General features: G+C 36.2%; 1 protein-coding gene across 3 annotated transcripts in view; it reads right to left on the bottom strand.

Moving 5' to 3' along the window:
• Positions 1-26,622, bottom strand: part of NAA15 (N-alpha-acetyltransferase 15, NatA auxiliary subunit) — a 70,436-nt gene that overhangs the window by 25,002 nt on the left and 18,812 nt on the right. For all 3 annotated transcript variants that reach the window (XM_084884249.1, XM_084884247.1, XM_084884248.1), the window contains 12 exons: positions 25,176-25,260; positions 21,539-21,643; positions 19,227-19,384; positions 17,989-18,123; positions 16,423-16,576; positions 12,878-12,997; positions 10,735-10,830; positions 10,489-10,595; positions 8,546-8,618; positions 3,850-4,019; positions 1,721-1,873; positions 502-630 (listed from right to left, as the gene is read on the bottom strand). In XM_084884249.1, the coding sequence (XP_084740375.1) occupies positions 502-630; positions 1,721-1,873; positions 3,850-4,019; positions 8,546-8,618; positions 10,489-10,595; positions 10,735-10,830; positions 12,878-12,997; positions 16,423-16,576; positions 17,989-18,123; positions 19,227-19,384; positions 21,539-21,632 (1,389 nt within the window). In that variant the 5' untranslated portion in view covers positions 21,633-21,643; positions 25,176-25,260. The remainder of the gene's footprint in view (positions 1-501; positions 631-1,720; positions 1,874-3,849; positions 4,020-8,545; positions 8,619-10,488; positions 10,596-10,734; positions 10,831-12,877; positions 12,998-16,422; positions 16,577-17,988; positions 18,124-19,226; positions 19,385-21,538; positions 21,644-25,175; positions 25,261-26,622) is intronic.

Genomic DNA, 26,622 nt, shown 5'->3' with positions numbered 1-26,622 from the left:
AAAAAAAAAAAAAAAATCAGCCAAGACCGGTTTGGCTCAATGGATAGAGCATCGGCTTAGGGACTGAAGGGTCCCAGGTTCGATTCCGGTCAAGGGCATGTACCTTGGTTGCGGGCATATCCCCAGTAGGGGGTATGCAAGAGGCAGCTGATCGATGACTCTCTCTCATCGATGTTTCTAACTCTCTATCTCTCTCCCTTCCTCTCTGTACAAAATCAATAAAATATATTATAAAAAAAAAAAAAAATCAATGAAAACATAAAATACAAACTTTCCATAAATATTTTTACATGAATTCTTGCAGGAAGAGTAAGCAATGGGAAAGTCTGCAGAAAATGCAGTCTATAATATTTTCGTTATAAAAACTGAAAAATTTAAATACTAATATTTAGAAATCACTTACTGTAACTTATAAAGAGAAAGGGGGAAAAATGGGATTTACTCCAAATCTTTAATATTTAAGAAAGTAAAATGAAAAACTTGTATGTTCAGGGTACTTACTCTCTCAATTTCATGACATTTCTTAAGTGCTTCACCAAATTTATTCATTGTCTTATAAGCCTGGGCACATTCTGTCTGGAACCACATGCATTGCATTTCATTCAAATTCTCTACTGCTGATGTTCCTTCCTATGTGAAAATCACACATATTCAAGAACATTTCTTACCAAATACATTATTCTAACACAGGATTTCAGAAAAATTTGGTCGAGTGATCTGAATTATATCAAAATCATTTTTAACCCATTCTAAAATTAAGAGGGAATAGTTAAAATGTGAAAGAAACTGATATTTCCTTTTTTTTTTAAATATTTCTAACCACACAAAAAATATGTACCTTTGTAAACAACTATCAAAATATCTATATAATTGGGTTAGAGAGTAACTTAAGAAACAGAACACTAGGTACATAGCAGTTACTCGATTAATAATAATTTCTTTCATCTCTAAAAAAATTAATCTGAACATCCATCAATATAAATCAGAGTTTCAAAACACATTGTACAACCATCTAAAAAGTTAGTAATGTTTTATACTAACATTGATTTCAATTTTTTGCTAATAATGTGACTTAAAATCCAGACTATTTTAAAAATATATATATTTTATTGATTTTTTACAGAGAGGAAGGGAGAGGGATAGAAAGTTAGAAACATCGATGAGAGGGAAACATCGATTAGCTGCCCCCTGCATATCCCCCACTGGGGATGTGCCGGCAACCAAGGTCCATGCCCTTGACCAGAATCGAACCCAGGACCCTTCAGTCTGCAGGCCAATGCTCTATCCACTGAGCCAAACCAGTATTGGCAAAATCCTGACTATTTTTATGTTAAAAACATTAAAAACTGCCCCGCGAGTGTTGCTTGGTGGTTGAGCATTGACCTATGAACCAGAAATTCACAGTTCGATTCCAGATCAGGGCACATGCCCGGGTTGCAGGCCTGATACCAAGTAAGGGGCATGCAGAAGGCAGCCAATCAATGGTTTTACCTCATCCTTGGTGTCTCTTTCTCTTTGAAATCAATAAATATATTTTTTAAGATATATATTAGAACCAAACTTTGACAATAAGTAAGGTATGCAAGTATGAACTGTATGTCTCTTTCTCTTTGAAATCAATAAATATGTTTTTTAAGATATATATTAGAACCAAACTTTGACAATAAGTAAGGTATACAAGTATGAACTGTTTATTCTTAAGACTATTAGCTGTACAAACCCTTGTAAACTTTGAGCACATTTCTTCAGCCTCTTTTATCAGATTGGCTTTTAGCATATATTTTGCACACTTGGAGTTGATAAATCTGTCTGCTGTGTCCAAAGCCTGAGCCTCATCCATCCATCTTGCAGCTTCTTTAATATTCCCAGCATGCTTACAGGGTACAAAAACAAAATAAACCAGTCAGTATGCTAATTTTCCTATGCAAATTATCTATTGATAAATGACTGAAACCACAAGTGAAAGGTATTCTTCTGACTAATCAATGCAGATGCATAAATTCTGCTATAAGTTCTGATACTTTTCTGGTCATGTAGAATATAGGCTCTCTGCGAGTCGGGTGCGGCCAGGCCCGGAGCAGTGGCTGCCAGGCTGGGAGCGGCCAGGCTTGGAGCAGCCGGGTCTGATGCGGCCAGGCCTGAAGCAGCGGTTGCCAGGCTGGGAGCATCCAGGCCCAGAGCAGCCGGGTCTGGTGTGGCCAGGCCCGGAGCAGCAGCTGCCAGGCTGGGAGTGGCCAGGCCCGGAGCAGCCGGGTCTGGTGTGGCCAGGCCTGGAGCAGCAGCTGCCAGGCTGGGAGTGGCCAGGCCCGGAACAGCCGGGTCGGGTGCGGCCAGGCCCGGAGCAGCAGCAGCCAAGTCCAGAGCAACTAGGTCGGGAGCGGCAGTGACCAGACCCGGAGCAGCTGGTTGTGGAACGAACCAGAGCAACAGAGGCCAGGCCCGGAGCAGCCAGGCCCGGAACAGCTCGCTCCTCGCCTGCCCCTGCCCCACGGCTGCCTCTCAGACATGGCTGGAAACTTTTGTGGGAACTTGAGGGTCTGCTGAATCAAGTGATGAAGGCTTAGATCTGGATGTGTTGAGTTAGTATAGGACTGGGGTGTTGATCTGTGAGTGCCTTGGGTGGGGCCTGGATGAGGCTGGTTGACCTATTTGGAAATGTCTTTTGTGTGAAATATATCATTGGGCATGTGGAGGTATTATTGATATGAGAAAATGCTAAGTAACTGATTTACTATCTGAAAAGGGATTTACTATCGGGGAAAGGGAGGGAGGAAGAGACTGAACATAAACTGCACCTATGGATGAGGACAATGGGGGATGAGGAGGGGGCGGAGGGTGGGGTGGGAACCTGGTGGAGGGGGGAAGAAATGAGGATCCTTTGTAATAATATGAACAATAAAGATTGATTTAAAAAAAAGAAAGAAAAAAAAAGAATATAGGCTCTCTAATAGTAAAGACTTATTTTAATATTATTGACAACTGTTATAACCTCATTGCCCACAACAGAGCTAGCACACAGTGAATACTCAAAATAATGGTTGAATCAAAGAATAATAATTTAAACCTTTAAGTGAGAACAACATTAAATGTAAAGGTAATAAAAGGCAAAGGGATGACCAATTTCTACCCAAAGGAACCATGGAAACATTACTGATTAGGACCATTAATGAACATTCCACAGTGATCCTAACTAATCCATTTGGCAAAGCCACAAAACTAATGAACATAACCTGGATTTGAAAAGTGCTTTTAAACATTAATTAATTTCTTTCTTTTTGGTAAGTAAGTTATTGGTTCCCCAGTAAGTTTTATTACTAACATATTTGTATTTTAATATAATTTATTTTATTTTAAGATGATATTAAAACATATGTTTAGAAATTCTCATACAAGAACCAAGAATTGAGGAGGCAAAAGATATAATATGTAAAATTCAGAATAGAATCTTTAGTTTAATTTCATTAACATTACCAGATATTGATATATGATCAAACTCAAATGTTAACAGAAACAAATATTTCACAGCAAACATAATTATTTGCTTACCTACACTCTTACTACTTAAAACCAAGAAAATAACCAGATACATATGTGTGAGAATGTATGAAAATATATCACCACATATAAATAACCATATATCTGTGTCTAGATAGATAGATATAAGTGATCCAATTAGCATAACCATGACAAGTGCAACAATAGTCAGACTAAGAATGTACTATACCTGTTACTTCATGTTTTATGACCTGTCAAATAGTCATTGTTCTTATAGCACTAAGAATCAATAAAATATAGAAAAAATTTCTAAGTTCATTACTCTATAAGAAAAAAAAGGGAATAGATTTTTACCTTATAGATTTTAGCTTTCACAAGGAAGAGTTCTATCAACGTAGGTGTACTTTCAATAGCAGTATTTATGTATTCAAGAGCGATAGATGGCTGACCAATTTTGTCATAATGTTGTGCCAAGTAGTACTGAACCCAAAGTAATGTGGTTGGCGGTTCCTCTTTTCCATCATCTTTAAAAAGTAGGGAAGACGTGTAGAAGAGTAAAGAAACCAAGATTAGTCAAGATTAGTCATTATATATATCTATATTAAGAGGATACCCACATCAAAATGGGCATTATATCTTTATTAATAAAGAAAGTAGTTTGAACCATGTCACTTATGAAACTACTGCAAAATTACCCCTAAATGTACTAGTATAAAATCTTTGGATGGGATCACACTTTCTGTTCTGTATCTAGCACCTAGCCCAATTCCTTGCATTTAGTAAGAACTTTACATAATAAATATGGTGGGTAAATGAAATCAAAGCTATATTACCTAAAAGGAAACTGAAAGGGGTGGGGAAAGACAAGTTGTACTAGATCTATGAGGAATTTATATATGAGGGGGAAAAAGGCAAAAGCAATTTTCCATTAATGTGAGATTAAAAAAAAAAAAAAAAAAAAGAACAAGGCCCAACTGTTTAATTGGGTTTCTCACTATATACTGAAATATATATATATATATTTATATATATTTATGATGTGGTTAAATTCTGGTGATTATAATATTCTTGATATATATTAATATTACGGTGAATATGCAACAATTCATAATTGAGGTAGAATAAAAACTATATACAAAAAAGTTATCTTTTAGTAAATAAGTAAAAATATTTATTCTATGTTTTATTTCATAATTTAACTTTTATATACTCATAAGAAAATGTGTAGGTTAAATACACAACCCACACATTAAAGAGTGCTTTTATAACACAAATTCCTAAAATCAGAGAATTGTTCTTTGCTTTCAAAGAAAGCAATAGATTGTTTTTTTTTTTTCCTGGTAAAAGTAGGATGGCTCGGTGGACAAACAATAGGAGTGGAACTCACCAACTCCCGATCTGATAGATCTGCAACTAAATGCTGCATATTCTTGGGCATGTCATTGAACCTCTTCCACATTTGTAAAATATGTAGGAAAATGCTGATAATCAAAGGAATATTATGATGATTAACCAATGAAACCATGATAACGCCTTCTAAATAGTATAAAAATTAATCTGAGACCTAGAAATTATGATGAAACCAAGAGCAGTGAGCACCCCAGGTCCCATATTGGGCTTTCCCACTGCAAGAACCAGGGCTCCTTGGGGAAAAAAACAATTGATTTCAGGTCCATTATGGGCAGTGTATAAGATAAACTGGAATAATAAAATTGCAAGGAAGCTATCAACTACTACCATTGTATAAGAAGGGTAGAACGATTGAAACTGCAATGACTTGCCCTAGCTGATTTGGCTCAGTGTAGAGCATCAGCCTGCAGACTGAAGGGTCCCAGGTTCGATTCCGGTCAAGGGCATGTACATTGGTTGCGGGCACATCCCAGGTAGGGGGTGTGCAAGAGGCAGCTGGTCGATGTTTCTCTCTCATCAACGTTTCTAGCTCTCTATCCCTCTCTCCTCCTCTCTGTAAAAAATCAATAAAATATATATATATATATATATTTTTTTTAATTGCAAAGACATAAAACAGCAAATATGTTTAATCCCAGGAATTCATAATACCTTTTAAACATGTACTAGCCATCTTTGAAGGATGCTACAAACTAAACCAATTCATTATTTTGAAAACTGGTAAAGAATGGAGAAGAGGAGAAACCAAGATGGCGACATAGGTAACCGCCTAACTGCAGCCTCAAACAACAATTTCAAAAAATACAACCAAAATATAAAGTGAACAATATCCAGAACTACAGGAAAGTTGACTGACTGAAACTCTACGAGAAGGAAAGAGAAAACCAGAAGGAAAATCAGAGGAGATGTAAAAGCGTAAGGTACGGAGACACGTTGAGCGCGGAGAGGACGGAGCTGGAGAGAAGGGGCAGCTGAGTGCCTGGCTGGCGCTCCCTAGCAGGAAGGAGATAAAAGCTCCGGACTGTGCTGAACCCCAGTTCCGAGAGCACTGAACCCCAGTTCTGGACAAGACCCTCAGGCCCCAGCTCATACAGAGGGGATCTGGGCTGTAAGGCGGAATCTCAGGGGAGCGGGGAAAGGCAGAGCCCCGGAGTCCCGCACATTTAGCGCAGAGGACAGACTGTTGACTGAGCTGCTGGATTGCCCTAGCAGGAAGGAGACATAAGCTCCAGACTGCTCTTATCCCCACTTCCAACTACACTGAACCCCAGTTGCGAGCTCTTTAGGGAAGACTAGACTGTCTGGTATCGGGCGAAACTCAAGGGCACCTCTCTCTCAGAGGTGCTTGCAGCGAGTACCAAAGCAGTGAGTACCGAAGGACAGTGAGGAACACTGAGACTCAGGAACCTCATAGGGCGGAGCTAACCGGAAGCCAAGGCTGTAGGCTCCACCCTGAAACTCCACCCCATCCAAGCTGAGCAGAGGCTCTTGCAGTTTTCCAAGTCTAGTCGAATAAGGCTGTCTCCTGGCATAGATACAGCTGATCCTCCCACCCTACCAACTCAGGGAAGCAGTGAAAATGCCGAGACAAGGAAACAGATCACAAACAAAAGAAATGGAGGACAAAAAGCGACTGGATTTAGAGTTCAAAACCACGCTTACAAGGTTTTTCAAGAATCTCCTAGACAAGGCCAATAAAATAAACAAGACCTATGAAGATATGAAAAGGGATCAACTAGAAATAATAAAGGATCAACTAGAAATAAAGAATACATTGTCTGAAATAAAAAATATTATAGAGAGTCCTATGGATGAGGACAAAAGGGGTTGGAGAAAGGGCAGAGGGTGGGGTAGGAACCTGGTGGAGGGGGGGAAAATGAGTAACTTTTGTAATAATATGAACAATAAAGATTTTTTTTTTTTTTTAAATGGAAGAGAGGGGGGAAAAAAAGGTAGAAGAGGCAGGGAGAAAAAGCAGCATTTATCTTATTTTTCCTATGCATAATGAAATACTGGATAAGCACAAATAGATGGAAAAAATTTACTTTTATAAGGTAACAAAAAATGAATGCTGGAATATAATCAGTTTATAATTTCTACCAGTTGCTATAGTATAACAAATACTATATTTCTCTTGATGGAAGAACATACCACCACCCATCACATCTTTTAAATCTCATCAAGCCTCTGTCCATTAGAAGTGCCTTTGAAGATGGACTTGTCCTGTATCTGCCCTGTCCAATATGGTAGGCAGTCACTTCAGATGGCTATTGAGGAGCATTTAAAATGAGGCTATTGCAACTGAGGAACTGAATTTTTAATTTTTTTATAGCCATATGTGGCTAATGGCTATCAATTTAAAACAATTGTACATCCAACTACCAATTTATAATAAATTCTGAGAATAGAGGAATAATATGTTAAACACCACCATGGGAGTACAGTCAGCAAAATCTAGACTGTAGAAAAACTCAAGAATATCTAATTTCTTTAACCAAAAAGTTGCAGGAAGAAGAGAAGATAGGAAAAAAGCCTATAGATTAAAAGAGTTAAGAGCCGAAACCAGTTTGGCCCAGTGGATAGAGCGTCGGTCTGAGGACTGAAAGGTCCCAGGTTCGATTCCGGTCAAGGGCATGTACACTGGTTGCACGCATATCCCCCATAGGGGGTGTGCAGGAGGCAGCTGGTCGATGTTTCTCTCTCATCAATGTTTCTAGCTCTCTATTCCTCTCCTTTCCTCCCTGTAAAAAAAAAAAAAATCAATAAAATATATTTATTTAAATAAATAAATAATAAGAGAGTGAAGAGACTTATCAACCTAATTCAAAATATAGATTTCAGTTGGTTCTTCATTCAAACTATTTTTTAACACAAAAAGAAAAAAATGATGTGTCTAAGATAGCTGAAAATATAAGCATGGACCTTTTTTTCTTTGATATTAAGGAAGTATTAATGTTCAGGTGTGGTGATGATATTATGGCCACCATCTTTAGAATAGTAAAATATTCATCAAATGAAATTATGTAATGTTTGGGATTGCTTCAGAATAACATGACAGTAGAAGGAAATAGGTAAGAATATAAATGAAAAAAGTTTGGCCTGCCGAGACCGGTTTGGCCCAATGGATAGAGCGTCGGCTTGGGGTCTGAAGGGTTCCGGGTTCGATTCCGGTCAAGGGCATTTACCTTGGTTGAGGGCATATCCCCAGTAGGGGGTGTGCAAGAGGCAGCTGATTGATGACTCTTTATCGATGTTTCTAACTCTCTCTCTCTCTCTTCCTTCCTCTCTGTACAAAATCAATAAAATATATTTTTTTTAAAAAGAAAAAAAGAAAAGAAAAAAGTTTGGCCAGGCAATAAAAGTAACTGGAGGTAGGTGGTAGGTAAATGGATAATCATCTATTTTGGAGATGGTTTTAATTTTACATAAAATGTGTTTAAATAAGCTAATATAATTTTCTTCCTTCTAAAATATTTTCATACAATGTTTAAATTAATGCATCTCTAGCATAAAGGGGGAAATCATTTACATTTCCTAAACTTATTGCCTAAATAAGTAACAGTAATGATCTTCTAATTAAGAATTTCATAGTACATTAAAAAATTCAAGATATTTTTAAAACCAAAACTTGAAAACTTACCATTGGGGTTAAATAACCGGCAGCTTTTTAAAGAAGTTTCATAACCTACTACTAATTCTTCTATGATTGCCACCTAGAGTACAAATACACAAGCACACTTCAGTAAAAAATTTATATATATTTATATATTTTATATATATGTCATATGTATGTATGTATGTATGTATGTGCAAAATGTGTAATTCACTTTTAAAGGGCTACATAAACATTCACACACACTTTTATAAATCTCTTAATCTATAGATAAAAATTTAAAACCAAGTCCCCAGCCAGTGTGGCTCAGCTGGTTATCACCTCATGCACCAAGAGGTCACCAGTCTGATCTCTGGTAAGAGGCATGCAGGAAGCAGCCAATTAATGTTTCTATCTCTTTCTCCCTCTCCATTTCTCTCTCTCAAAAAATCAATAAAAACATATTTGTTAAAAGCTTAAAAGCAAGTAAACCATATGTCTTGTGTATAAGACATAGCTTTTAAAAAACTTACTGGCAACTCCTTTCCCTGCTAGAAAATAAAGCATCAAATTGAACTAGAAATCAGGAAAAGGTTGGACAAAAAGAAATAGTGTTGTGGATGATTTTTATCTCAATCCATATAAATAAAATCCAAATTAGCATTTATTCTTCAGAAATCAAAATTAAATACTATGTGAAACCAACTCTCAATTTCATAATCCGGAGGAAAGCATTAATAAAAAATCAACATAGAACAGTAGATGGGTTTCTGAGGTCCAGGAGAGTGAGTGGGTATCCATGTTCTTCTGGCTTCTCCTGAGTCATGACTATACTACTTGTTCCTATCTTCCTAAGAAAGCTATGAATACTTTTAGCTTATTAAATGGACTTCTATTACTACAGAAGCTCTCTTTAATGACCTCAACTTAACTGACCCAATAGATTAACACCAGCTCTCTCCATTACCTCAAAAAATTGTGAGGACTGAATGGCCACAGCTAGGTTATTCTGGTGCACCCATGTTCTTCTGGTCCCACAAGTTGAGCTACATGCTTACTAAGTTTTGTTTTCCCAAACCTGTTTAAATCAGTTGCATTTATTATCATCATTATAAAATTTAATTCAGTATTATGTAAACTTAAGAAATGAGAAAAGAACTGTTTCTATAAGTTGAGTACTGTGGAAAGACTCAGGATAAATTAGATATTTTTAACCAATTTAGATTTAAATGAGACAACCATATATACCATCAAAATATATAAGAATTCTACAATTGAAACTGCTTTTGCAATCATCAAGTTCTCTAGCCAAACTGAAAATAACAGACCACATTTTATAAATGTGACTTATGCAAGATAAAAAAGCGAAAGTCATCAATAAAGCCCATGCCTTGGGCCTCGCAACAAAAGACTGGCAAATAAGTGTACCTTATGTGCTTTAGGTTAGTGTTTAGCATGTTTAATTTGTCCCATCTTTCTGATTCTTCACTGTAACTGATTTTTTTAATCCAACCAACATGTCTTGATGCCACTGTACTTGCAAGCAAAATAATCTAAATTAAGATCAAAACATCCTCTTAACAAGCATTTGAATATTGTAATATATAGCTAAAAGAGTAAGTTAGCTTATTGGGACAGCAAATAAACTCTTCTGACAGAACTTCTTATACTAAATAAAAAGGAGACATATTACTGAGCTAAAACTTAGTTTGAAAAAAGAAACCACTTCTGAGTTTCACCAAGAGCAGGGATTAGAAAAATACTGAAGAATCACTACCTTACCAACTTTTCATACCTATACTAACTTAAAACAAATAAGTACTAAAATATTTGGATAAAGAAAGAAGAGGCACAGGTGCATTAAACTATGAGCTAGGAAGACTGATACTAGATTCACGAAATGTGTACTATGTTCACAGATAAGCAAGAATCAATTATTTCAAATACTAAGCAAAGAAATTATAGTTTTATAAAAAAGTATTTTGCTTTACCTTTTCTTTATCTTTGTATAATGACCTCAAAGTATTGAAGACTGGTGGACAACCTTTGCTGAAGTTCATCCTTAAGAACTTATCCAAACATTCCTTAAACTTCTCACCTTGGAAGAAAAAAATCCTGTTGACTTATAATTACCCAGACAACTCTAACAATGCCTACTAATATGCACCCTTATAAGTTTAAAATGAAGGAAACTGTAAATCATACCATCCTTGTCATCCCCTTGCAATTATACTCACCACATAAAAAGTTTAATGGCAGTCTTCTTGGCACCAGTCCTCTGGGATATTTAGTCCAGGCCTCCTCATAAATTTTTAGTCGTTCTAACATAGTAGCTGCAGACCCAAAAAAAATATTTTTATATTTAAGTATATTATATCTTTCTAACAAATTACAAATTTCTCAAGGTATATAAATAGGATATTAAACAAAATTTGCAGATGGGAAGAAAATTATTTATAATCTAACCATTTAAATGTATCGGTAATCATTTCAGAATATTTACTTTCTTCTAATATTTTCACATTTTTAAATATCTATACTCATATAAAATACATAACTTTCTTTATCCTCTTCTATTCTAGGCAGCCTTTCAAAATCTGATGACTGCTGTACTCTAATTCTGAGAATGGCTCAATTATTGTATTTCCATGGATGGTTTCTTCCACTATTCTCTTCAACCTCTCCTTTTCTTTCTTCCTTTTTTTTTTAATGACCGGATATATCTTGTTCTTTATTTATTTTTAAATATGTTTTTATTGACTTTTAGAGGATGGGAGAAGGATAGAAAGAAACATCAATACAAAAGAAACACCATTGTTGGGCTGCCTCCAGCATGCCCCCACTAGGGATCTAGACCACAACCCAGGCATGTGCCTTGACTGGGAATTGAACTGGTGACCTCTTGGTTCATGGGTTGGTGCCTAACCACTGAGCAACACCGGCTGGGGCAACCTCTCCTTTTCTAACTCCTATCCTCTGATTTACTTTGGAGCTTCTAGATCTGTCCCCTACCTTCCATTTCTCTTTATTTCTTTTGTATTTTCTCTTTTACATTCAGTTGAGGCTTCCCTTAGTTCATCAATCTTTTACTTCACTAATTTCCCCTCAGTTGTGGCCTCTCTTTTATTCAACCAAGAGTCTTAAGTTGCTAAGTACTAGGTTTTTCGTTTCCCAGATTCCTAATGATATTTTCTCATCACTATTCATATTTTATGGTTGCCATTCCCTGTCCTTATTCATGTGCTGGTGTTCTAGGATAGTAGGACACTGTCACAAAGTTCCTCCTGCATATCTTATTATATCAGAAATGGCTCAATACCAGTCTTGAGAGAAACATAGCTTCAAATCAGATTCTCTTGGCTGAGGAACAGGCAGGCCTATCCTTAGATAACATGTTTCTGGGCCTATCCTCACAAGTGGGTCCTGTTCATGGTGGAGGGTGATGGAGGAAATTGGGGAGGAGAGTAGGGAAGTCTCAAAAGCCAAGTTTATTTGAGTGATGGAAATTTAGTCCCTCTTCCCACATAGCAGCTATATTCATGTGCCCCGGCAGGCCATTCTGCTGTGGCCACAAGTTACCACAGAAGTTAAGTTTGCTTCTTTCCTTTAAGGAGACATCTTCATTTCTGACAATGGAAATTTCCCCTTCATGCTTCTGCTGCTGCATTTGTGAATTTTTTACATTTGATTTTTAAAAAGATTTTAAATTGATTTTTAGGAAGGGAGGGGCAGGGAGAGAGAGCAACATCAATGTGAGAGACACACATAGACCAGCTGCCTCCTGCACACCCACTACCAGAGATCAAGCCCGAAACCCAGACATATGCCCTAACTGGGGAATTGAACCAGCAATCTTTTGGTACATGTGACTGCCCAACCAACTGAGCAACACTGGCCAGGGCACAGTGTTTTTAAAAGTTGTTTCTAAATTTTCCTCTCAACTATTTATTTCTATGAATTTATGTAGCAGTTTCAGAAAACGCTGTTTGCCATATTAAATGGAAGTTTACAAATGTACTTTTGTATTCAGATTCTGATCCAATTCTTAACTACTTATTTTTCTAGTTATGCTTTTGGATGAGTTAATAAAATGCATGTTAATAGCCGAAACCGGTTTGGCTCAGTGGATAGAGAGTCAGTCTGCAGACTGAAAGGTCCTGGGTTCGATTCCGGTCAGGGGCATGTACATTGCTTGTGGGGACAACCCCGCTGGGGGGTGTGTAGGAGGCAGCTGGAAGAAGTTTCTCTCTCATCAACATTTCTAGCTCTCTATCTCTCTCCCTTCCTCTCTGTAAAAAAATCAATGAAATATTTTTTAAATGCATGTTAATAACAAAAGAAGCAATTAAAACTTAGAGAATAAATTTTAAATAATGCTACCTGGCTTGAGTGCCTTTTCCAGGCCTTTGTAATAGGCCCAGTTTTCAGGATTTCTCTCCTGTAATCCTCTATATACATCAGCTGCATCTTCCAAGCGACATAACTGCAACAGAAGTTCCCCTGATAAAACACAAATGAAGTTAACTACATATTTTCTGGTTATAATTTTAACTTTTCCTCAAATTTTAAAATCTCCTCAATGTTTGGAAGTAGATGGATTTGGTATCCTCCTGAGTTCCCAACTTCTTCAACAAGACTATTTACCATGTAATATTATGGTCTCTCCCTTTTTGAAGTTCAAATTTAGAAATGCCATTCTCATCACATCCTTAATTTATTCAGATATTTGTCTAACTCCAAGGTACTTCCCAAATTCTTTTAACACAATCACCAAACCCATCACCTACTACTTAATTATTCCTGACATCATATGGGTAATTTAACATCCAAATTAATTACCTAGCCCAATACCCTAAATTTATCATCTTTTAAGTATGAAGCTATTTTGCTGTAGTACCTATATTCATGGTCACATCCAAAACCTGTGTTTTCTAGTGCTTCCAACTACCAAATAGGCATCTTGCTTTAAGCTTAACTTGTCTTCCTCCTTCTGGTCTTACTAATCCTACCCTTCAACCTTACAAAAAAAACCACTCCTTTCTTTTCCTTTAGGCCAGTGGTCGCCAACCTTTCGGACCTCACAGACCACCAGTGGTCTGCAGACCACCAGTTGGTGACCAGCTGTTCCAAAGGTTTCCTTAAACCAGCGGTTGCCATGGACCACCAATGGTCCATGGGCGATGCTGCTTTAGGCCTTCTCAGCAACCCGTAGACTCATTGCATGTCTTCTCTGGGCTGCACGACCCATCTCGTCCCTGAATGGTTATTAGCAGCCCCAAGTATCAAAATCAGTCTCAAACCTCAGCTCCCTTATTTAGCAATTTAAGGCCTGGATCATCCCAAATTGTTTGCTCCATACCTTCTCATACACACAAAAGCAAAGTCATCAGATGAATGGGCTGCGACACTGTATGAGCTCCAAACTCAAGTAAGCCTCAAACACTACTCAAAATTCTTATCCTTAACGGAACAGCTCCTATTGACCAAAAGTATTATTTTCAAACTCTAACATCATCCTTACACCATTTGCTCTCACCAGGTAATAATATTTAGTGAGTGCTTATCTTATGCTAGTGACTTTGAAATGTTTCACATGCATTAACTAACTCAATTCACAACTCTATGAGTTAGGTTACCATTAATTTCATAATTTTAAAGCATAGAGGACTTAATTAAGTACAACTTGCTGAGGGTCATTCAGTTAGTTAATTGTTAGAGTCAGGATTTAAACCCACGCAATTTGGCTGAATGAGTGCATGTTCTTAATGTCTACACCAGCAGTTCTAATCAGAGGCACTTTTGCCAACCAGGGAACATTTGGCAATATCTGGAGAATTTTCAGTTGTCACAGTAAAGGGAGGTGGAGGGGAGGATGCTATGGTATCTGATGAATAGAAGCTAGCGATGCTGCTAAACATTCTGCAACATACAGATTTCCACCCCCAACATCTCAGTCCCAAAATCTCAAAAGTGCTGAGATTGACAGCCTACTTTATATTAACCCAAACCCTACTTCACTAAGAATATACAAAATATCCTATTTACCACCCATATTTCCTTCCCTTCATCTTCTCCCACATTTTTTTTATAAGAGAAACTGATGGAATAAGAATTAATGAAACTTTCTGCCTATCTATATGCCCACTCCCCTACTCCAAGAGGTTCCCAAATTATCCTGACTACCACCCCACCATTAAAAACAATGCCTTTATTATTGGAATTCCCAAAGATCGATGATTCTACTCTGTTCCTTTCTATTCTCTTTATATATATTGCCCCCAATACCTGACTCACTGCAGGTATTCAACACATTTTATGGAATGAACCAATGGCTCTGTTTCCTCCTTTACTGAGAAAATGAAAGCAATTAGAACTCCCAAATGCCCACTATATCCACACATCCATTCGCCCATATAATCTATCATCTCTTGTTATGGGGGATGAATTAATCATGTTGTTATCTAAGGCTAATCCTTAAACTTATCCACTAGATCACAAACTCTCTACTATAACAAATATTCTGTGTCTATTAGATCATTCTCAAGTAAACATAAGCACATGCTATATATAAAAATATTTTGTTGATCTTGTAACCCATTTTACCCATCACTGTTTCCTTATAACTAATAAAGTTATCAAGAGAAGCAAATGAAATACTGTATTCAGAGTAATTTGAAAACTGTCATGTACTTTCATAAAGAAACTGAGGCCCAAGACTTGCCCCTGATCATATAGCTAGTTAGGAGCCAGCCAATCAAGGAATCTGAACTATTTTTTTTTCCAATCTAGTGATATTTCCATTAAGTCATAAATCTCCTCCCTTTATAACTAATAGGCCATTAAGGGATGACAACTCAAATGAAAGAGAGCTGTTCGGGATTTATAGTTCATAACTGAGGTTCAGAAACCTTAAATTTCCATTTTTTCTTGCCAGTAGCAATATCGTCTGCTCAAAATCCATCTGGCAAACAATGGCTACTTCCAGTTTTATGTAACCGATACCACAGTTTTCTTGTGTTCAACTTCAAGGGAAGCCAATGGAATTTGGAACCAGCAAATTTCAGTTCCCTGGACTAACAAGGGTAAAGCAACATTTTAGATGATAATTCCTAAAAAGTACTTGTATTTTTAATTATTTGTCATTCTTTCATATTCCATATCACTCCAACTCTTTCCTCCTATTGCAATCCACACATATAAAACCAAATTTCTGATTTCAATTCATGTTCTTTCCATATCCAGATAAACTATAAAGAACTTTAGAAATGCCCCATATAGCCAAAACCAGTTTGGCTCAGTGGTAGAGCGTCGGTCTGCGGACTGAAAGGTCCCGAGTTCGATTCCGGTCCAGGGCATGCACATTGGTTGCGGGCACATCCCCGGTAGGGGGTGTGCAAGAGGCAACTGGTCGATATTTCTCTCTCATCAACGTTTCTAGCTCTATCTCTCTCCCTTTCTCTCTGTAAAATATCAATAAAATATATTTCTTTTTAAAAAAAAGAAAGAAATGCCCCATATATACTTTAGTAAAGATTGATATATCTATATAAGAAATCTGGTATACAAATCCTGTTCTGCTAATAAGATGTTTCTAAGAAAATTAATCCTATTTTATATAAAATTAAGCAATTACCTCCTGTGTTGTTTTTTTATCAACCCCCTATATTTTAAGATCAAAAATACTTTATTTAAAGAAAAAATATTTTGAGACATTTCATTCAATAATTTTTATGGTTCAACATTTTTTTACCTAAATATTCATTGTTTAAATGTAATTTTCCCAGATTAAAAATTATTCAAACAGGTTTTCTATCATCAAAAACTTGAATTACATGCAATTTCCAATAGCAACTAAATTTTTAGCCTTGCTCTTTGTCATAATTAAATGCTAGAATAAATTATATTCTTTAAAAAAAAAAAAATACCTTTGGTTTCTTCTACAGCAAGTTTATCACAAATCTGCTTTTCATAGGTACAAAGGTGATCCAGGGCTTCTCTATAGAGTCCTGCTTCCCGAAGAACTTGATTTTGATATAAAAGGAGTTCACTATATTCATAATCCACTTTATCAGGGGATGTCTATATATGGATATAAGGAATATTAAGTTAAGAATGTTGTTTTTATATTAGAAAATTGTTTATACACTCAAATACATACAAGAAGTCTAAGGATACAATCTGATTGATAAAACTAATTTTTTGAAATTAGTAAGAATCTGTATAGGGAACAATTAAGTAAATGATAGTAATAACTTATAACCCACTGACTTAAGAATCCCTAAGTCCTTACATATAATAAATAGGGGGAAAGAAAAGCTCTTATTTAATAGCAGAATGTCAAATAATAAATCTAGAAGGAATAAGAATAATCAGCATTTTGTAACTATCACTGAAACAGTTGACTCAAGCAAGAATCATAATCAATAAATGCTAAAACTAGTGGATAAATGTAAACTTTGATGAACAGGCTACCCCATAAAGTCTTGAATTGTCTATTAACACAAAGAAAAAAAAATAACAAAGAAAAAATAAGTTTATAGTGAAGAAACCTACTAGATACTACCTTATCTAAGTGATCAAATAGAACAGACATTTTGTGCCTCTTAATGTGATGAGCTTAGGAAGGGCTCAACAACACTCTGTGGTTTCCTTCCAAAAATACATAACTATAACTAATTATGAGGAACCACCAGACATATTCAAATGGATGAATATTCTACAAAAAAACAATGCGCCGAGGCCGGTTTGGCTCAGTGGATAGAGCGTTGGTCTGCGGACTGAAGGGTCCCAGGTTTGATTCCGGTCAAGGGCATGTACATTGGTTACGGGAACATCTCCAGTGGGGGGTGTGCAAGAGGCAGCTGATTGATGATTCTCTCATCGATGTTTCTGACTCTCTATCCCTCTCCCTTCCTCTCTGTAAAAAAATCAATAAAATATATTAAAAACAAAACAAAACAAAACAAAAACAATGCCCTATATTCTTCAGAAATATCAATGTCATGAAGTACAAAGGAAGTCTTCAAAACTTCCAAAGATTTAAGAGACCAAAAAGAAATCATAAGCAAATGTAAAATATGATTCTAAACTAGATCCTAAAATGGGAAAAGAAAAATCTAGAAAGAATATAAACAATTGATAAATGGGCTAGAGATTAGACAGTTTATCAATGTTAAGTTTCTTACTTTTTAAATACTCTACACAGTACTATCATATAGAGTTCACAACTATAGGGTTATTCTTAGGAAATACTACATAGAATCATTTAGGAGTCAAAGAGCATTGTGTCTGCAAGTACTCACAAATGTTTTCAGAAGAAAATGTAAACAGATAAATAGATATAGAGATTATAAGATAAATTTATTAAATATTAAATTAGTAATGTGTGAACTCCTCTAGGAAGTTCTTTGCATACTATTCTTATACACTTCTTTCTTTTAGCTATATTTACAATTGGGCCTAGTTTACTAGGTCTGGCTTCTGAGTGTTACCTGTTGTGTTTTCCTAAACTCTTCTAAAATCTTTGCTGCCATTTCATAATCTTCTAATAAGTGGTAAGCAATAGCGTAACCAATCCATGATGCTCTCTGGGCCGGTCGAAGCTGAAGTAATTGATATCTTGTTTCCTTCAAGGCAGGGGGAAAAAACTTTTTCTTAGGTTTACAGCGAAAGCATATGCTTCTTAAAATATCAATTAATTCCCCCACAACACTGAGCAATTTGCAACACAATGCAGGGAATAATATCAGAAAACAGTTTCAAATATCCATATTGTATAGCTTTACAGAAGCAAAAAAATATTTGTTAAGAAACACAATGAAGCCCTAGCCTATGTAGTTCAGTTGGTTGAAGCAATGTCCAGTGAACAGAAAGGTCACAGGTTCAATTCCTGGTCAGGGCACATACCCAGGTTGCAGGTTCAATCCCAGATCTGATCTGGGTGCATACAGGAGGCAACTAATGGATGGATCTCCCTCTCTCCCTCTCTCCCTCTCTCCCTCTCTCTCTCTCTCTCTCTCTCTCTCTCTCTCTCTCTCTCACCCCCCTTCTAATCTTCCTCTCTCTAAAGTCAATTTAAAAAAACATATTCTCAGGTAAGGATTTTAAAAAGGGTACAGTGAAGCCTCCAAGGTAATCTTGTAATTTAAAAAAAAAGTTATAACTAGGCACTCATCATTATTTCCTGATTAGCTCTAAGAAAAGACAGATGGGAAAGATAGTACAAAGGAAAAACATTTTTAAAGAAAATACAATGCACAACTATTGAATTAAGATCTATAGAAAACAACTCAGCAGGTACTACTGGGGGGAAAAGAAACAAAATTATCTAATTTATAGAATGTTTAAGAATTAAAATGTAGCTACAAAAACAGAATGTTAGTTTCAATGAGGGTAAAAATAAACAAAAAAAAATTTGCTTCCCAGGAAAATGTAACTAATATTTAAATATTAATAGCAGACAAAGGCATTGCCTAGGTGAGGAATATTGTTAATTTTTACTGATTTGATTAACTAAATTTTAATTAACTAATCTAACTGCCTCATAGTAAAATAATTTATTTTTTAAATCTGAATAGTCCAGTCACTAACACAATCACTGCTGGGGGAATGTGTAAGATTTAAATTCTTTTTTTAAATGGAAGATTTTGTTATCAGAAAGTACTCAAAAAAGGTTTATATTTTAACAGTATTTTCTCCTAGAATAAAATACATTCTCTATTTCACTTACCCTGTAACCCTCAAGATCTCGCATTTGAATCTGTAGTAAAGAAAGGTCCCTTAAGATTTGAAGATTGTCTTTATCCCATTTTAGCGCATTTCTGTAACACTTAATGGCTTCATCATATTTCTTGTCTGACCTCTGGAGAAGGCCATAAACATGCCAACCTAAAAGAATTAGTTAAGGATACAACCTAAAGGACTTAGTTAAGCCAAGAAATAGTATTCCAATAATATGCCCCAGGAAACACAGAGAACTATAGCTATTTATAAAATTACAAGCATTAAATAAAAAGGAGATAATATAAAGATAGAATAGTTTAATATAATGGAAAACAGTACAGCTTTTCAAACCAGAGCAAACAGGTCTAGCCTGCCTTGTTAGCTCTATGACCTTCGATAAGTTATTTAATCTGGCCATGTTTCCTCAATTATAAAATGTAAATAGAAAGTCTATAAAGCAAAGCATTAGTTTGGTGATTAATTGGAATAGCATATAAAGTGCTCACTGGCTGGCATCTAACGCTCAATAAATATTAGCTAATATCTAAAGAAAAAAGAGGGGATGGGTATTCACAACATAATTATTTAATATGTATATTTTCTTTTCTTTAGCTAACAAGGTCCTCAGGAGAAAATTCTTAGTGCAGAACGAAATTCCTAAAAATTAACCACATATAAAATAAAAATATTCATCCCACATATATTAAAATGTCTTAATAATTAGGGTGGTAGATGACCCAAATGGGCAGTCTCCTGCAGGCAAAGAACTTAAGAGTCTAATAAGAAACAGCCGAAACCGGTTTGGCTCAATGGATAGAGCGTCGGCTTGGAGACTGAAAGGTCCCGGGTTCGATTCCGGTCAAGGGCATGTATCTTGGTTGCGGGCATATCCCCAGTAGGGGGTGTGCAAGAGGCAGCTGATCGATGATTCTCTCTCATCAATGTTTCTGACTATCCCTCTTTCTTCCTCTCTGTAAAAAATCAATTAAGTATATTTTTAAAAATTGTAATTTAATAACTTTTATAGCAAGGATTTTCAAGAACAGTAAAATATAGAATATCTAGGGTGGCATGTTTAGCTAAAAATATATATTTAAAATTAAAATTTACTTGAAAAATAATCTTTTCATAATATGAATGACAAAGTAAAGCTTAACAAAATCTTCTGTTGACTGGAACATGGTTCTGAAAAGCCTAAAACACACTACTCTTTATAATCTGCCCCCATTATCTACCTTTCCATTCCTCCCCATTTGAATCACCTCTTGAGCACTGTAACACCTTTTAACTGCCTCTAATCTTTACCTCCTAAAAATTTACTGTCAAGGAGTCTTATGTCCACCAAGAGGAATCCAATTATATAAACCATGGCAAATAACATATAGAACACTATGCAATCATTAAAAATGATAAAAAGATATCTACAATAATCTGATTAATTAATATTTACTTACCTTTTAGTTTCTGGTTATTCACAACTCACTTTTTTTTTTTTTACTGAAATTGTGATAATTTTTTAACATGAACTAACATTTCATATAATACTCAGAAATGTTCTGTATATGCTTAGAATGAATATAAATGAATCCCTTTCCTTTCTTAATCTGTACTATGCCAAGGGCCCGGTAAACATTTGAAAATCTGCTAAGTATTTCAGCACTTAAAATTGTGTTTGCCCACAAAATAGGCAAGAAAATATTTGTTTAAAAATGACTTAAAAAATAGCAAGCCACAATCTTTCCCTCTATATTCCCTCAGACATTTGTACTTGCTGCTACTCTCATATTTCCCTTACTAAAATAAAATTTATCTAGCATAGTAATTAGCATTATCAGGGACTTTGATAAGCATCATTATGTCTTTACAACACCACAATAAGGTGGTTCTGATTATTCTCATTTTACGCATAAGGAAACTAAGCCCTAAGATCACAACCAGAAAGGAGAGCTGGGATTCAAACCTAAGTGAAGTATAGTCCTAAACCTGTGCTCTTAATCAGTGCTCTATAGGGCTTCTAATATTCCTTAGTGTACACCCTTCTTTGTCATCATGACAAGGTCTGTGGGGTGCCTTCTTTTTGAAGCATGGGAAGAGTTTTCATAGATACTTTAAAAAGGCAAGTCCATTAATCTGTAAATAGATACACTAGAACATAGTAAATATGTAAAAGTGTTCACTGAATGAAGGCAGTTGCTACTCCTCTGGAGTTACATGGTAAGAGGAATATAAAACTGCTGATTCCCAAACTACTTATTGCCTTAGCTCAAGAACCCAATCCAATCGTTTTATATATATATACATATATCTCAAAAAGGATACACACATGACTCTTCAAGTCATTTCTCAAACCTCTACGAACCAATTCATAAGCTTCTTCCTTTTTACCCAAACAGTTCAATGTTAATCCTTTCATAGCCAGAGTTTCTATTAAAAAATAAAAAGTAGGAAAAAGACATCAAACATTTAAAATAGTTAACAACAAAAAAGATAACCATAATCTCAAAGACAAATGCTACGTTACCCTAAGAACTGAAGATTAGGAAATTTTCCAGGTTTGCACAGAATTAAAATATTTTAAAAATCAACAAACCACATTTCTATACTCTAGGCATCCCTAGATATTTTTTTAGATAAAAGGTACAAAATGCATTAATATCTGGAAATTCATATGCTAACAAGATATAACAGTAATAACTATTCTTCAGGGAAATTCTATAGAGTAACCTTATATGACCTTATATAATTATTCCTTTAAAGTATGAAAAACTTTTTCACAAAAACAGGCTTTACTTCTTTGAACCCAAATTAGAGATTAAAATCATTGCTCAATGCTTAAAATATACACGTAAATTATATACTTACACATTTCTGATATGCATAAATTTCATTCTTTTACAATGATTCTTGAGGATATTATTTAATATAAAAGAAGTTAGGAGACTCCTGTCACTCACAATGAACAAATTAAAATAAAGAGTTGAATGTGTTGTTGCCATGGTAATCCTGCTCAGTACGAGAGGAACCGAAGGTTCAGACATTTGTTGTATGTGCTTGGCTGAGGAGCCAATGGGGCGAAGCTACCATCTGTGGGATTACGACTGAACGCCTCTAAATCAGAATCCCGCCCAGGCGGAACGATACGGCAGCACCGCGGAGCCTCGGTTGGCCTCGGAGCCTCGGTTGGCCTCGGATAGCCGGTCCCCCGCCGTCCCCGCCGGCGGGCCGTCGCGTCCAACCGGCGCGGCGCGCTTCGCCGCGCGTCGGGACAGGGTCCGGTGCGGAGAGCCCTTCGTCCTGGGAGACGGGGCGCGGCCGGAAAGGGGGCCGCCCCCACGCCCTTCACGCAACGCACGTTCGTGGGGAACCTGGCGCTAAACCATTCGTAGACGACCTGCTTCTGGGTCGGGGTTTCCTAAGTAGCAGAGCAGCTCCCTCGCTGCGATCTATTGAAAGTCAGCCCTCGACACAAGGGTTTGTAAAAAAAAAAATAAATAAAAATAAATAAATAAATAAAAAATAAAGAGTTGAGCCCAATCCAGTTTGGCTCAGTGGTTTCAGAGTCAGCCTGCGGACTGAAGTGTCCCAGTTTCCATCCCTAGCCTTGACCCCAGTAGGGGTGTGTGTGGGAGGCAATCAATCGATATGTATCTCTCTTCATTCACTCTCTCCCATCCAAGCACTAACCAGGCCCGACCCTGCTTAGCTTCCGAGATCAGACGAGATCGGGCACGTTCAGGGTGGTATGGCAGTAGACCATTCACTCTCTCTAAAAATCAATGAAAAAATATCCTCGGGTGAGAATTAACGAAAAAATAAAAATAAAATAAATATAAGAGGAAGTTGAGGGCAACATGAATATTTTAGAAAAGGCAAAAAAAATTAATTTTATAATATATATTTTATGATATAAAAAAGAATAAAAATATTCATTATAATGTATTTGCCTAACTTTCAGAACTAAAATTTAGAATTTATAGAAAAATTATGTAGGAATAAAAGATAATATGGTTCAAAAGGAAAAACATTTATAGGGGAAAGTACAGATAAATAAAAGCAAAAAAGAGGGGGGAAATCATGTACTAAATTGTTATAAATCATCCTATATAACAAAAGGTTAACATGCAAATCAACCAAATGGAGGAATAACCGGTCACTATGACATGCGTTGACCACCAGGGGGCAGATGTTCAATGCAGGAGCTGCCCCCTGGTGGTCAGTGAGCTCCCACAGGGGAAGCGCTGCTCAGCCAGAAGCCGGGTTCACAGCTGGCAAGTGCAGTGGTGGTGGCAGGAGCCTCTCCCGCCTCCATGGCAGCACTAAGGATGTACGACTATAGGGGAGTAGGCCTAAGCTGTCAGTCAGACATCCCTTGAGGGCTCCCAAGCTGGAAGAAGGTGCAGGCCAGGCTGGGGTACTGAGGCACCCCCCTCCCCACTCAATGCACAAATTTCATACACCAAGCCTCTAGTGCTGAACACTTTTCTAAATGAAAAGAAAGCAAACAAATATATTTGGCAAGGTACTGTAAAAAGTAACCCTTTGTTATCAAACAAGTAAAATGTATTCTTACAAGTTTTACTAAACATCTTAAAGTTCCTTAATTAATGGAGCCCCAGGTTGCCATTACATTTACGACAAACCATTATTTTATGTATGTTAAAAAATATTTTCAGGGGGCTGGGAAGAGGTGGGGGATGGGAATAGGGGAATGATGGCAAGTATGTGATACCTTAATCAATAAAGAAATTTAAAAATATATATTTTCAATTAAATTACAATCCTTCATATGCAACCTGATTTCAGGTATGTTAAAATACGAGAAACTGAACTTTAGAACAATGAAATTTGATCTCTGCTATATTGAAATTCTATCATTACATTACTAAAAGTTACATGACCAGTATGCATACTTTAGAAAAAAATGTAAACTACCTAATATCCATCTGGCCAGCAAAAAAATATTTTTAACATTAAAAAACTTTTAGCCCTAGCTGGTTTGGCTCAGTGAACAGAGCGTCAGCCTGCAGACCCAAGGGACCCCAGGCTTGATTCCAGTCAAGGGCATGTGCCTCGTTGCAAGTTCCTACTGGGCCTGGGCGCTGGTCAGAACGCTTGCAGGAGGCAAGTAATTGATGTGTTTCTCTCACATCAATATTTCCCTCTGTGTTTCCCTCTCTCTTCTACTCTCTCTAAAATCAATGGAAAAATATTCTCGGATGAGAATTAAAAAAAAAAAAAAAGGAAGAAAACAGTGCTCTTATTTTAATAAAAGTAAAGAAAACTAATAGAAAACTATTACTCTCTCTCTCCAATAGTGAGAAAACTATCAAATTAATTACCAAAGAGCCATGTTTCCTAACTATACAACTCTGACCTGTGAAAGCTTATTTTTCCATTGCCTCATCACAAGTTTAGCTAAACTCTCTTCCCTTTCTCTACAAATATCTCACTGTCCAATCTTCTACCCTCACATATGCGAAAACTAAAAGGCAAAATTTTTTTTAGAACATTACAATATACAAATCGTACATTAAATATGACTGTCTGGAAAAACTAAGATATAATGCTAAATAAAAAGATGCTGAGAACAAATGGGCACTTTCTGAATAATTATTATAAGGAATAAAGTTCCCCAGCTCAAAATTCTAAAGCAAATTTTTCTTATAATACCTTAAATTAATTTAGTGATTCAACTTAAATAAGCATATTTATTCCACTAGATGCTTCTGCCTCCCCTGCCATGCTTATTCTCAAAATAGGTAAGTCAGAACTCAAATAAAATGTGTGTATCATTTTCTTGACACTAAATTCAAAAAACCAACGTCAAGGATAAGAAAGTCCATTCTATCTGGAAATTAAGGCATCGAGAGTGATAGAACCCAAATAAATGAAGCCAGATAAGTAAGCAAAGCCTTATCTATTTATATTAACAAGTAAGCATATGATATTTACTTACCTCCATGCTCTGCAAATTTGGGATTAGAGAGGATTTGTTTACAGAATTTCAACCCATTTCTATACTGTTTATGCTCATAACATCTCTGTCAAAAAGAAAAAAAAAATCAACTTTAGCAAGAAATGCAAAATGTCAATTCGACGCTAAATTTTTTATTTTGTAACACACAATAGAATATCAAAGATTATTTCCATATTCTCCTAAGTCCCAGAAAAAAATACAGAAGGTTCAAATACAGAAAGTAAAACAGAAGAGCAAAATATAGATTAGAAAAAATAAAATCATTAGCTCACTCCAAAGGTCCAACTATTATATAAAGTGAAATCTGAAAAGAAAAAAGAAAAAAAAGTAAAAGTGCAGAAATTTTACATTTCAAAATAAATTTTCTTTTTAACTAAAGGAAAGAAGTCTCTCAAGCTGCAATGGGACAAACAAGTGTGTGCAAAGTAATAAAGAAGAAAAAGGATAAAGACCCACACTATAAAACATCATAATGTAATTTCAAATCCCAAAAAGAAAAGGTCCTTAAAAACTTCCAGAGAAAGAGAAGGAAAATAACAAACATACGAATGATCTGTAATCATAATGGTACCTAACTTTTATTCCATAGTAGTAGTGCAATATTGCTGAAAGCCAGAAAACTATACACAGCCTTCAAAATTCAGTGGAAAATAAGTTTCAATCTAGAATTCTATTCCCAGCCAAATTAGCAATCAACTATATGAGTAATGTGACATTTTAAGGCTTCTCAGAAAGTTAAAATTTTATTTCTGTGTATTCTCCCTTTAAAAAGCTTATTAAAAAGACTCAAAACAAATTCAACAAGACAAAATGGAAGTTAGTAACTAAGGAATCTAATGCAGAAAAAAGAACTAGAGAACAACAACTCCAAAATGAAACAGGAAACCAAAGGACACCATGGAATAAGTTTCCAGCAAGGGCAAAAATGGAACTAATATACTTCATAATTTGGAAAATAGTATTTATATGTACATTTCAGCAGTACAGGCACATTTTGGGGAAAAGTAACAGGTCTACAGAAAATCAGACAACTGCCCAGCTGGTGTGACTCGATGGTTGAGCAACCAGGTCATGGTTCGATTCCCCAGTTAGGACACATGTCCAGTTTACAGGCTAGATCCCCAGTGTGGGGCATGCAGGAGGCAGGCAATCAATGATTCTCTCTCATCATTGATGTTTCTATATCTCCCTCTCCCTCTCCCTCTCCCCTCCTCTCTAAAGTCAATTAACAAAAGGAAAGAAAACCAGATAACTGCATAAACGAGATAGGAATTAACTCCAGGAGAAAAGCTTATATAAGGAAGAAAGTGTGATCTTATTGTAATTACTAGTAGCCCTGTACATGAATCCGTGCGCCAGTAGTTCTCTGTGTGGCCTGGCCACTCCACACCTGCTGCCCAGAGGCCCATCGGTGCCCCAGTCTGGC

Source organism: Pipistrellus hanaki (assembly GCF_964339955.1).
Source record: "Pipistrellus hanaki genome assembly, chromosome: 5".
NCBI classification, from domain to species: domain Eukaryota; kingdom Metazoa; phylum Chordata; class Mammalia; order Chiroptera; family Vespertilionidae; genus Pipistrellus; species Pipistrellus hanaki.
This window is presented reverse-complemented; position numbering and strand designations above follow the sequence as displayed.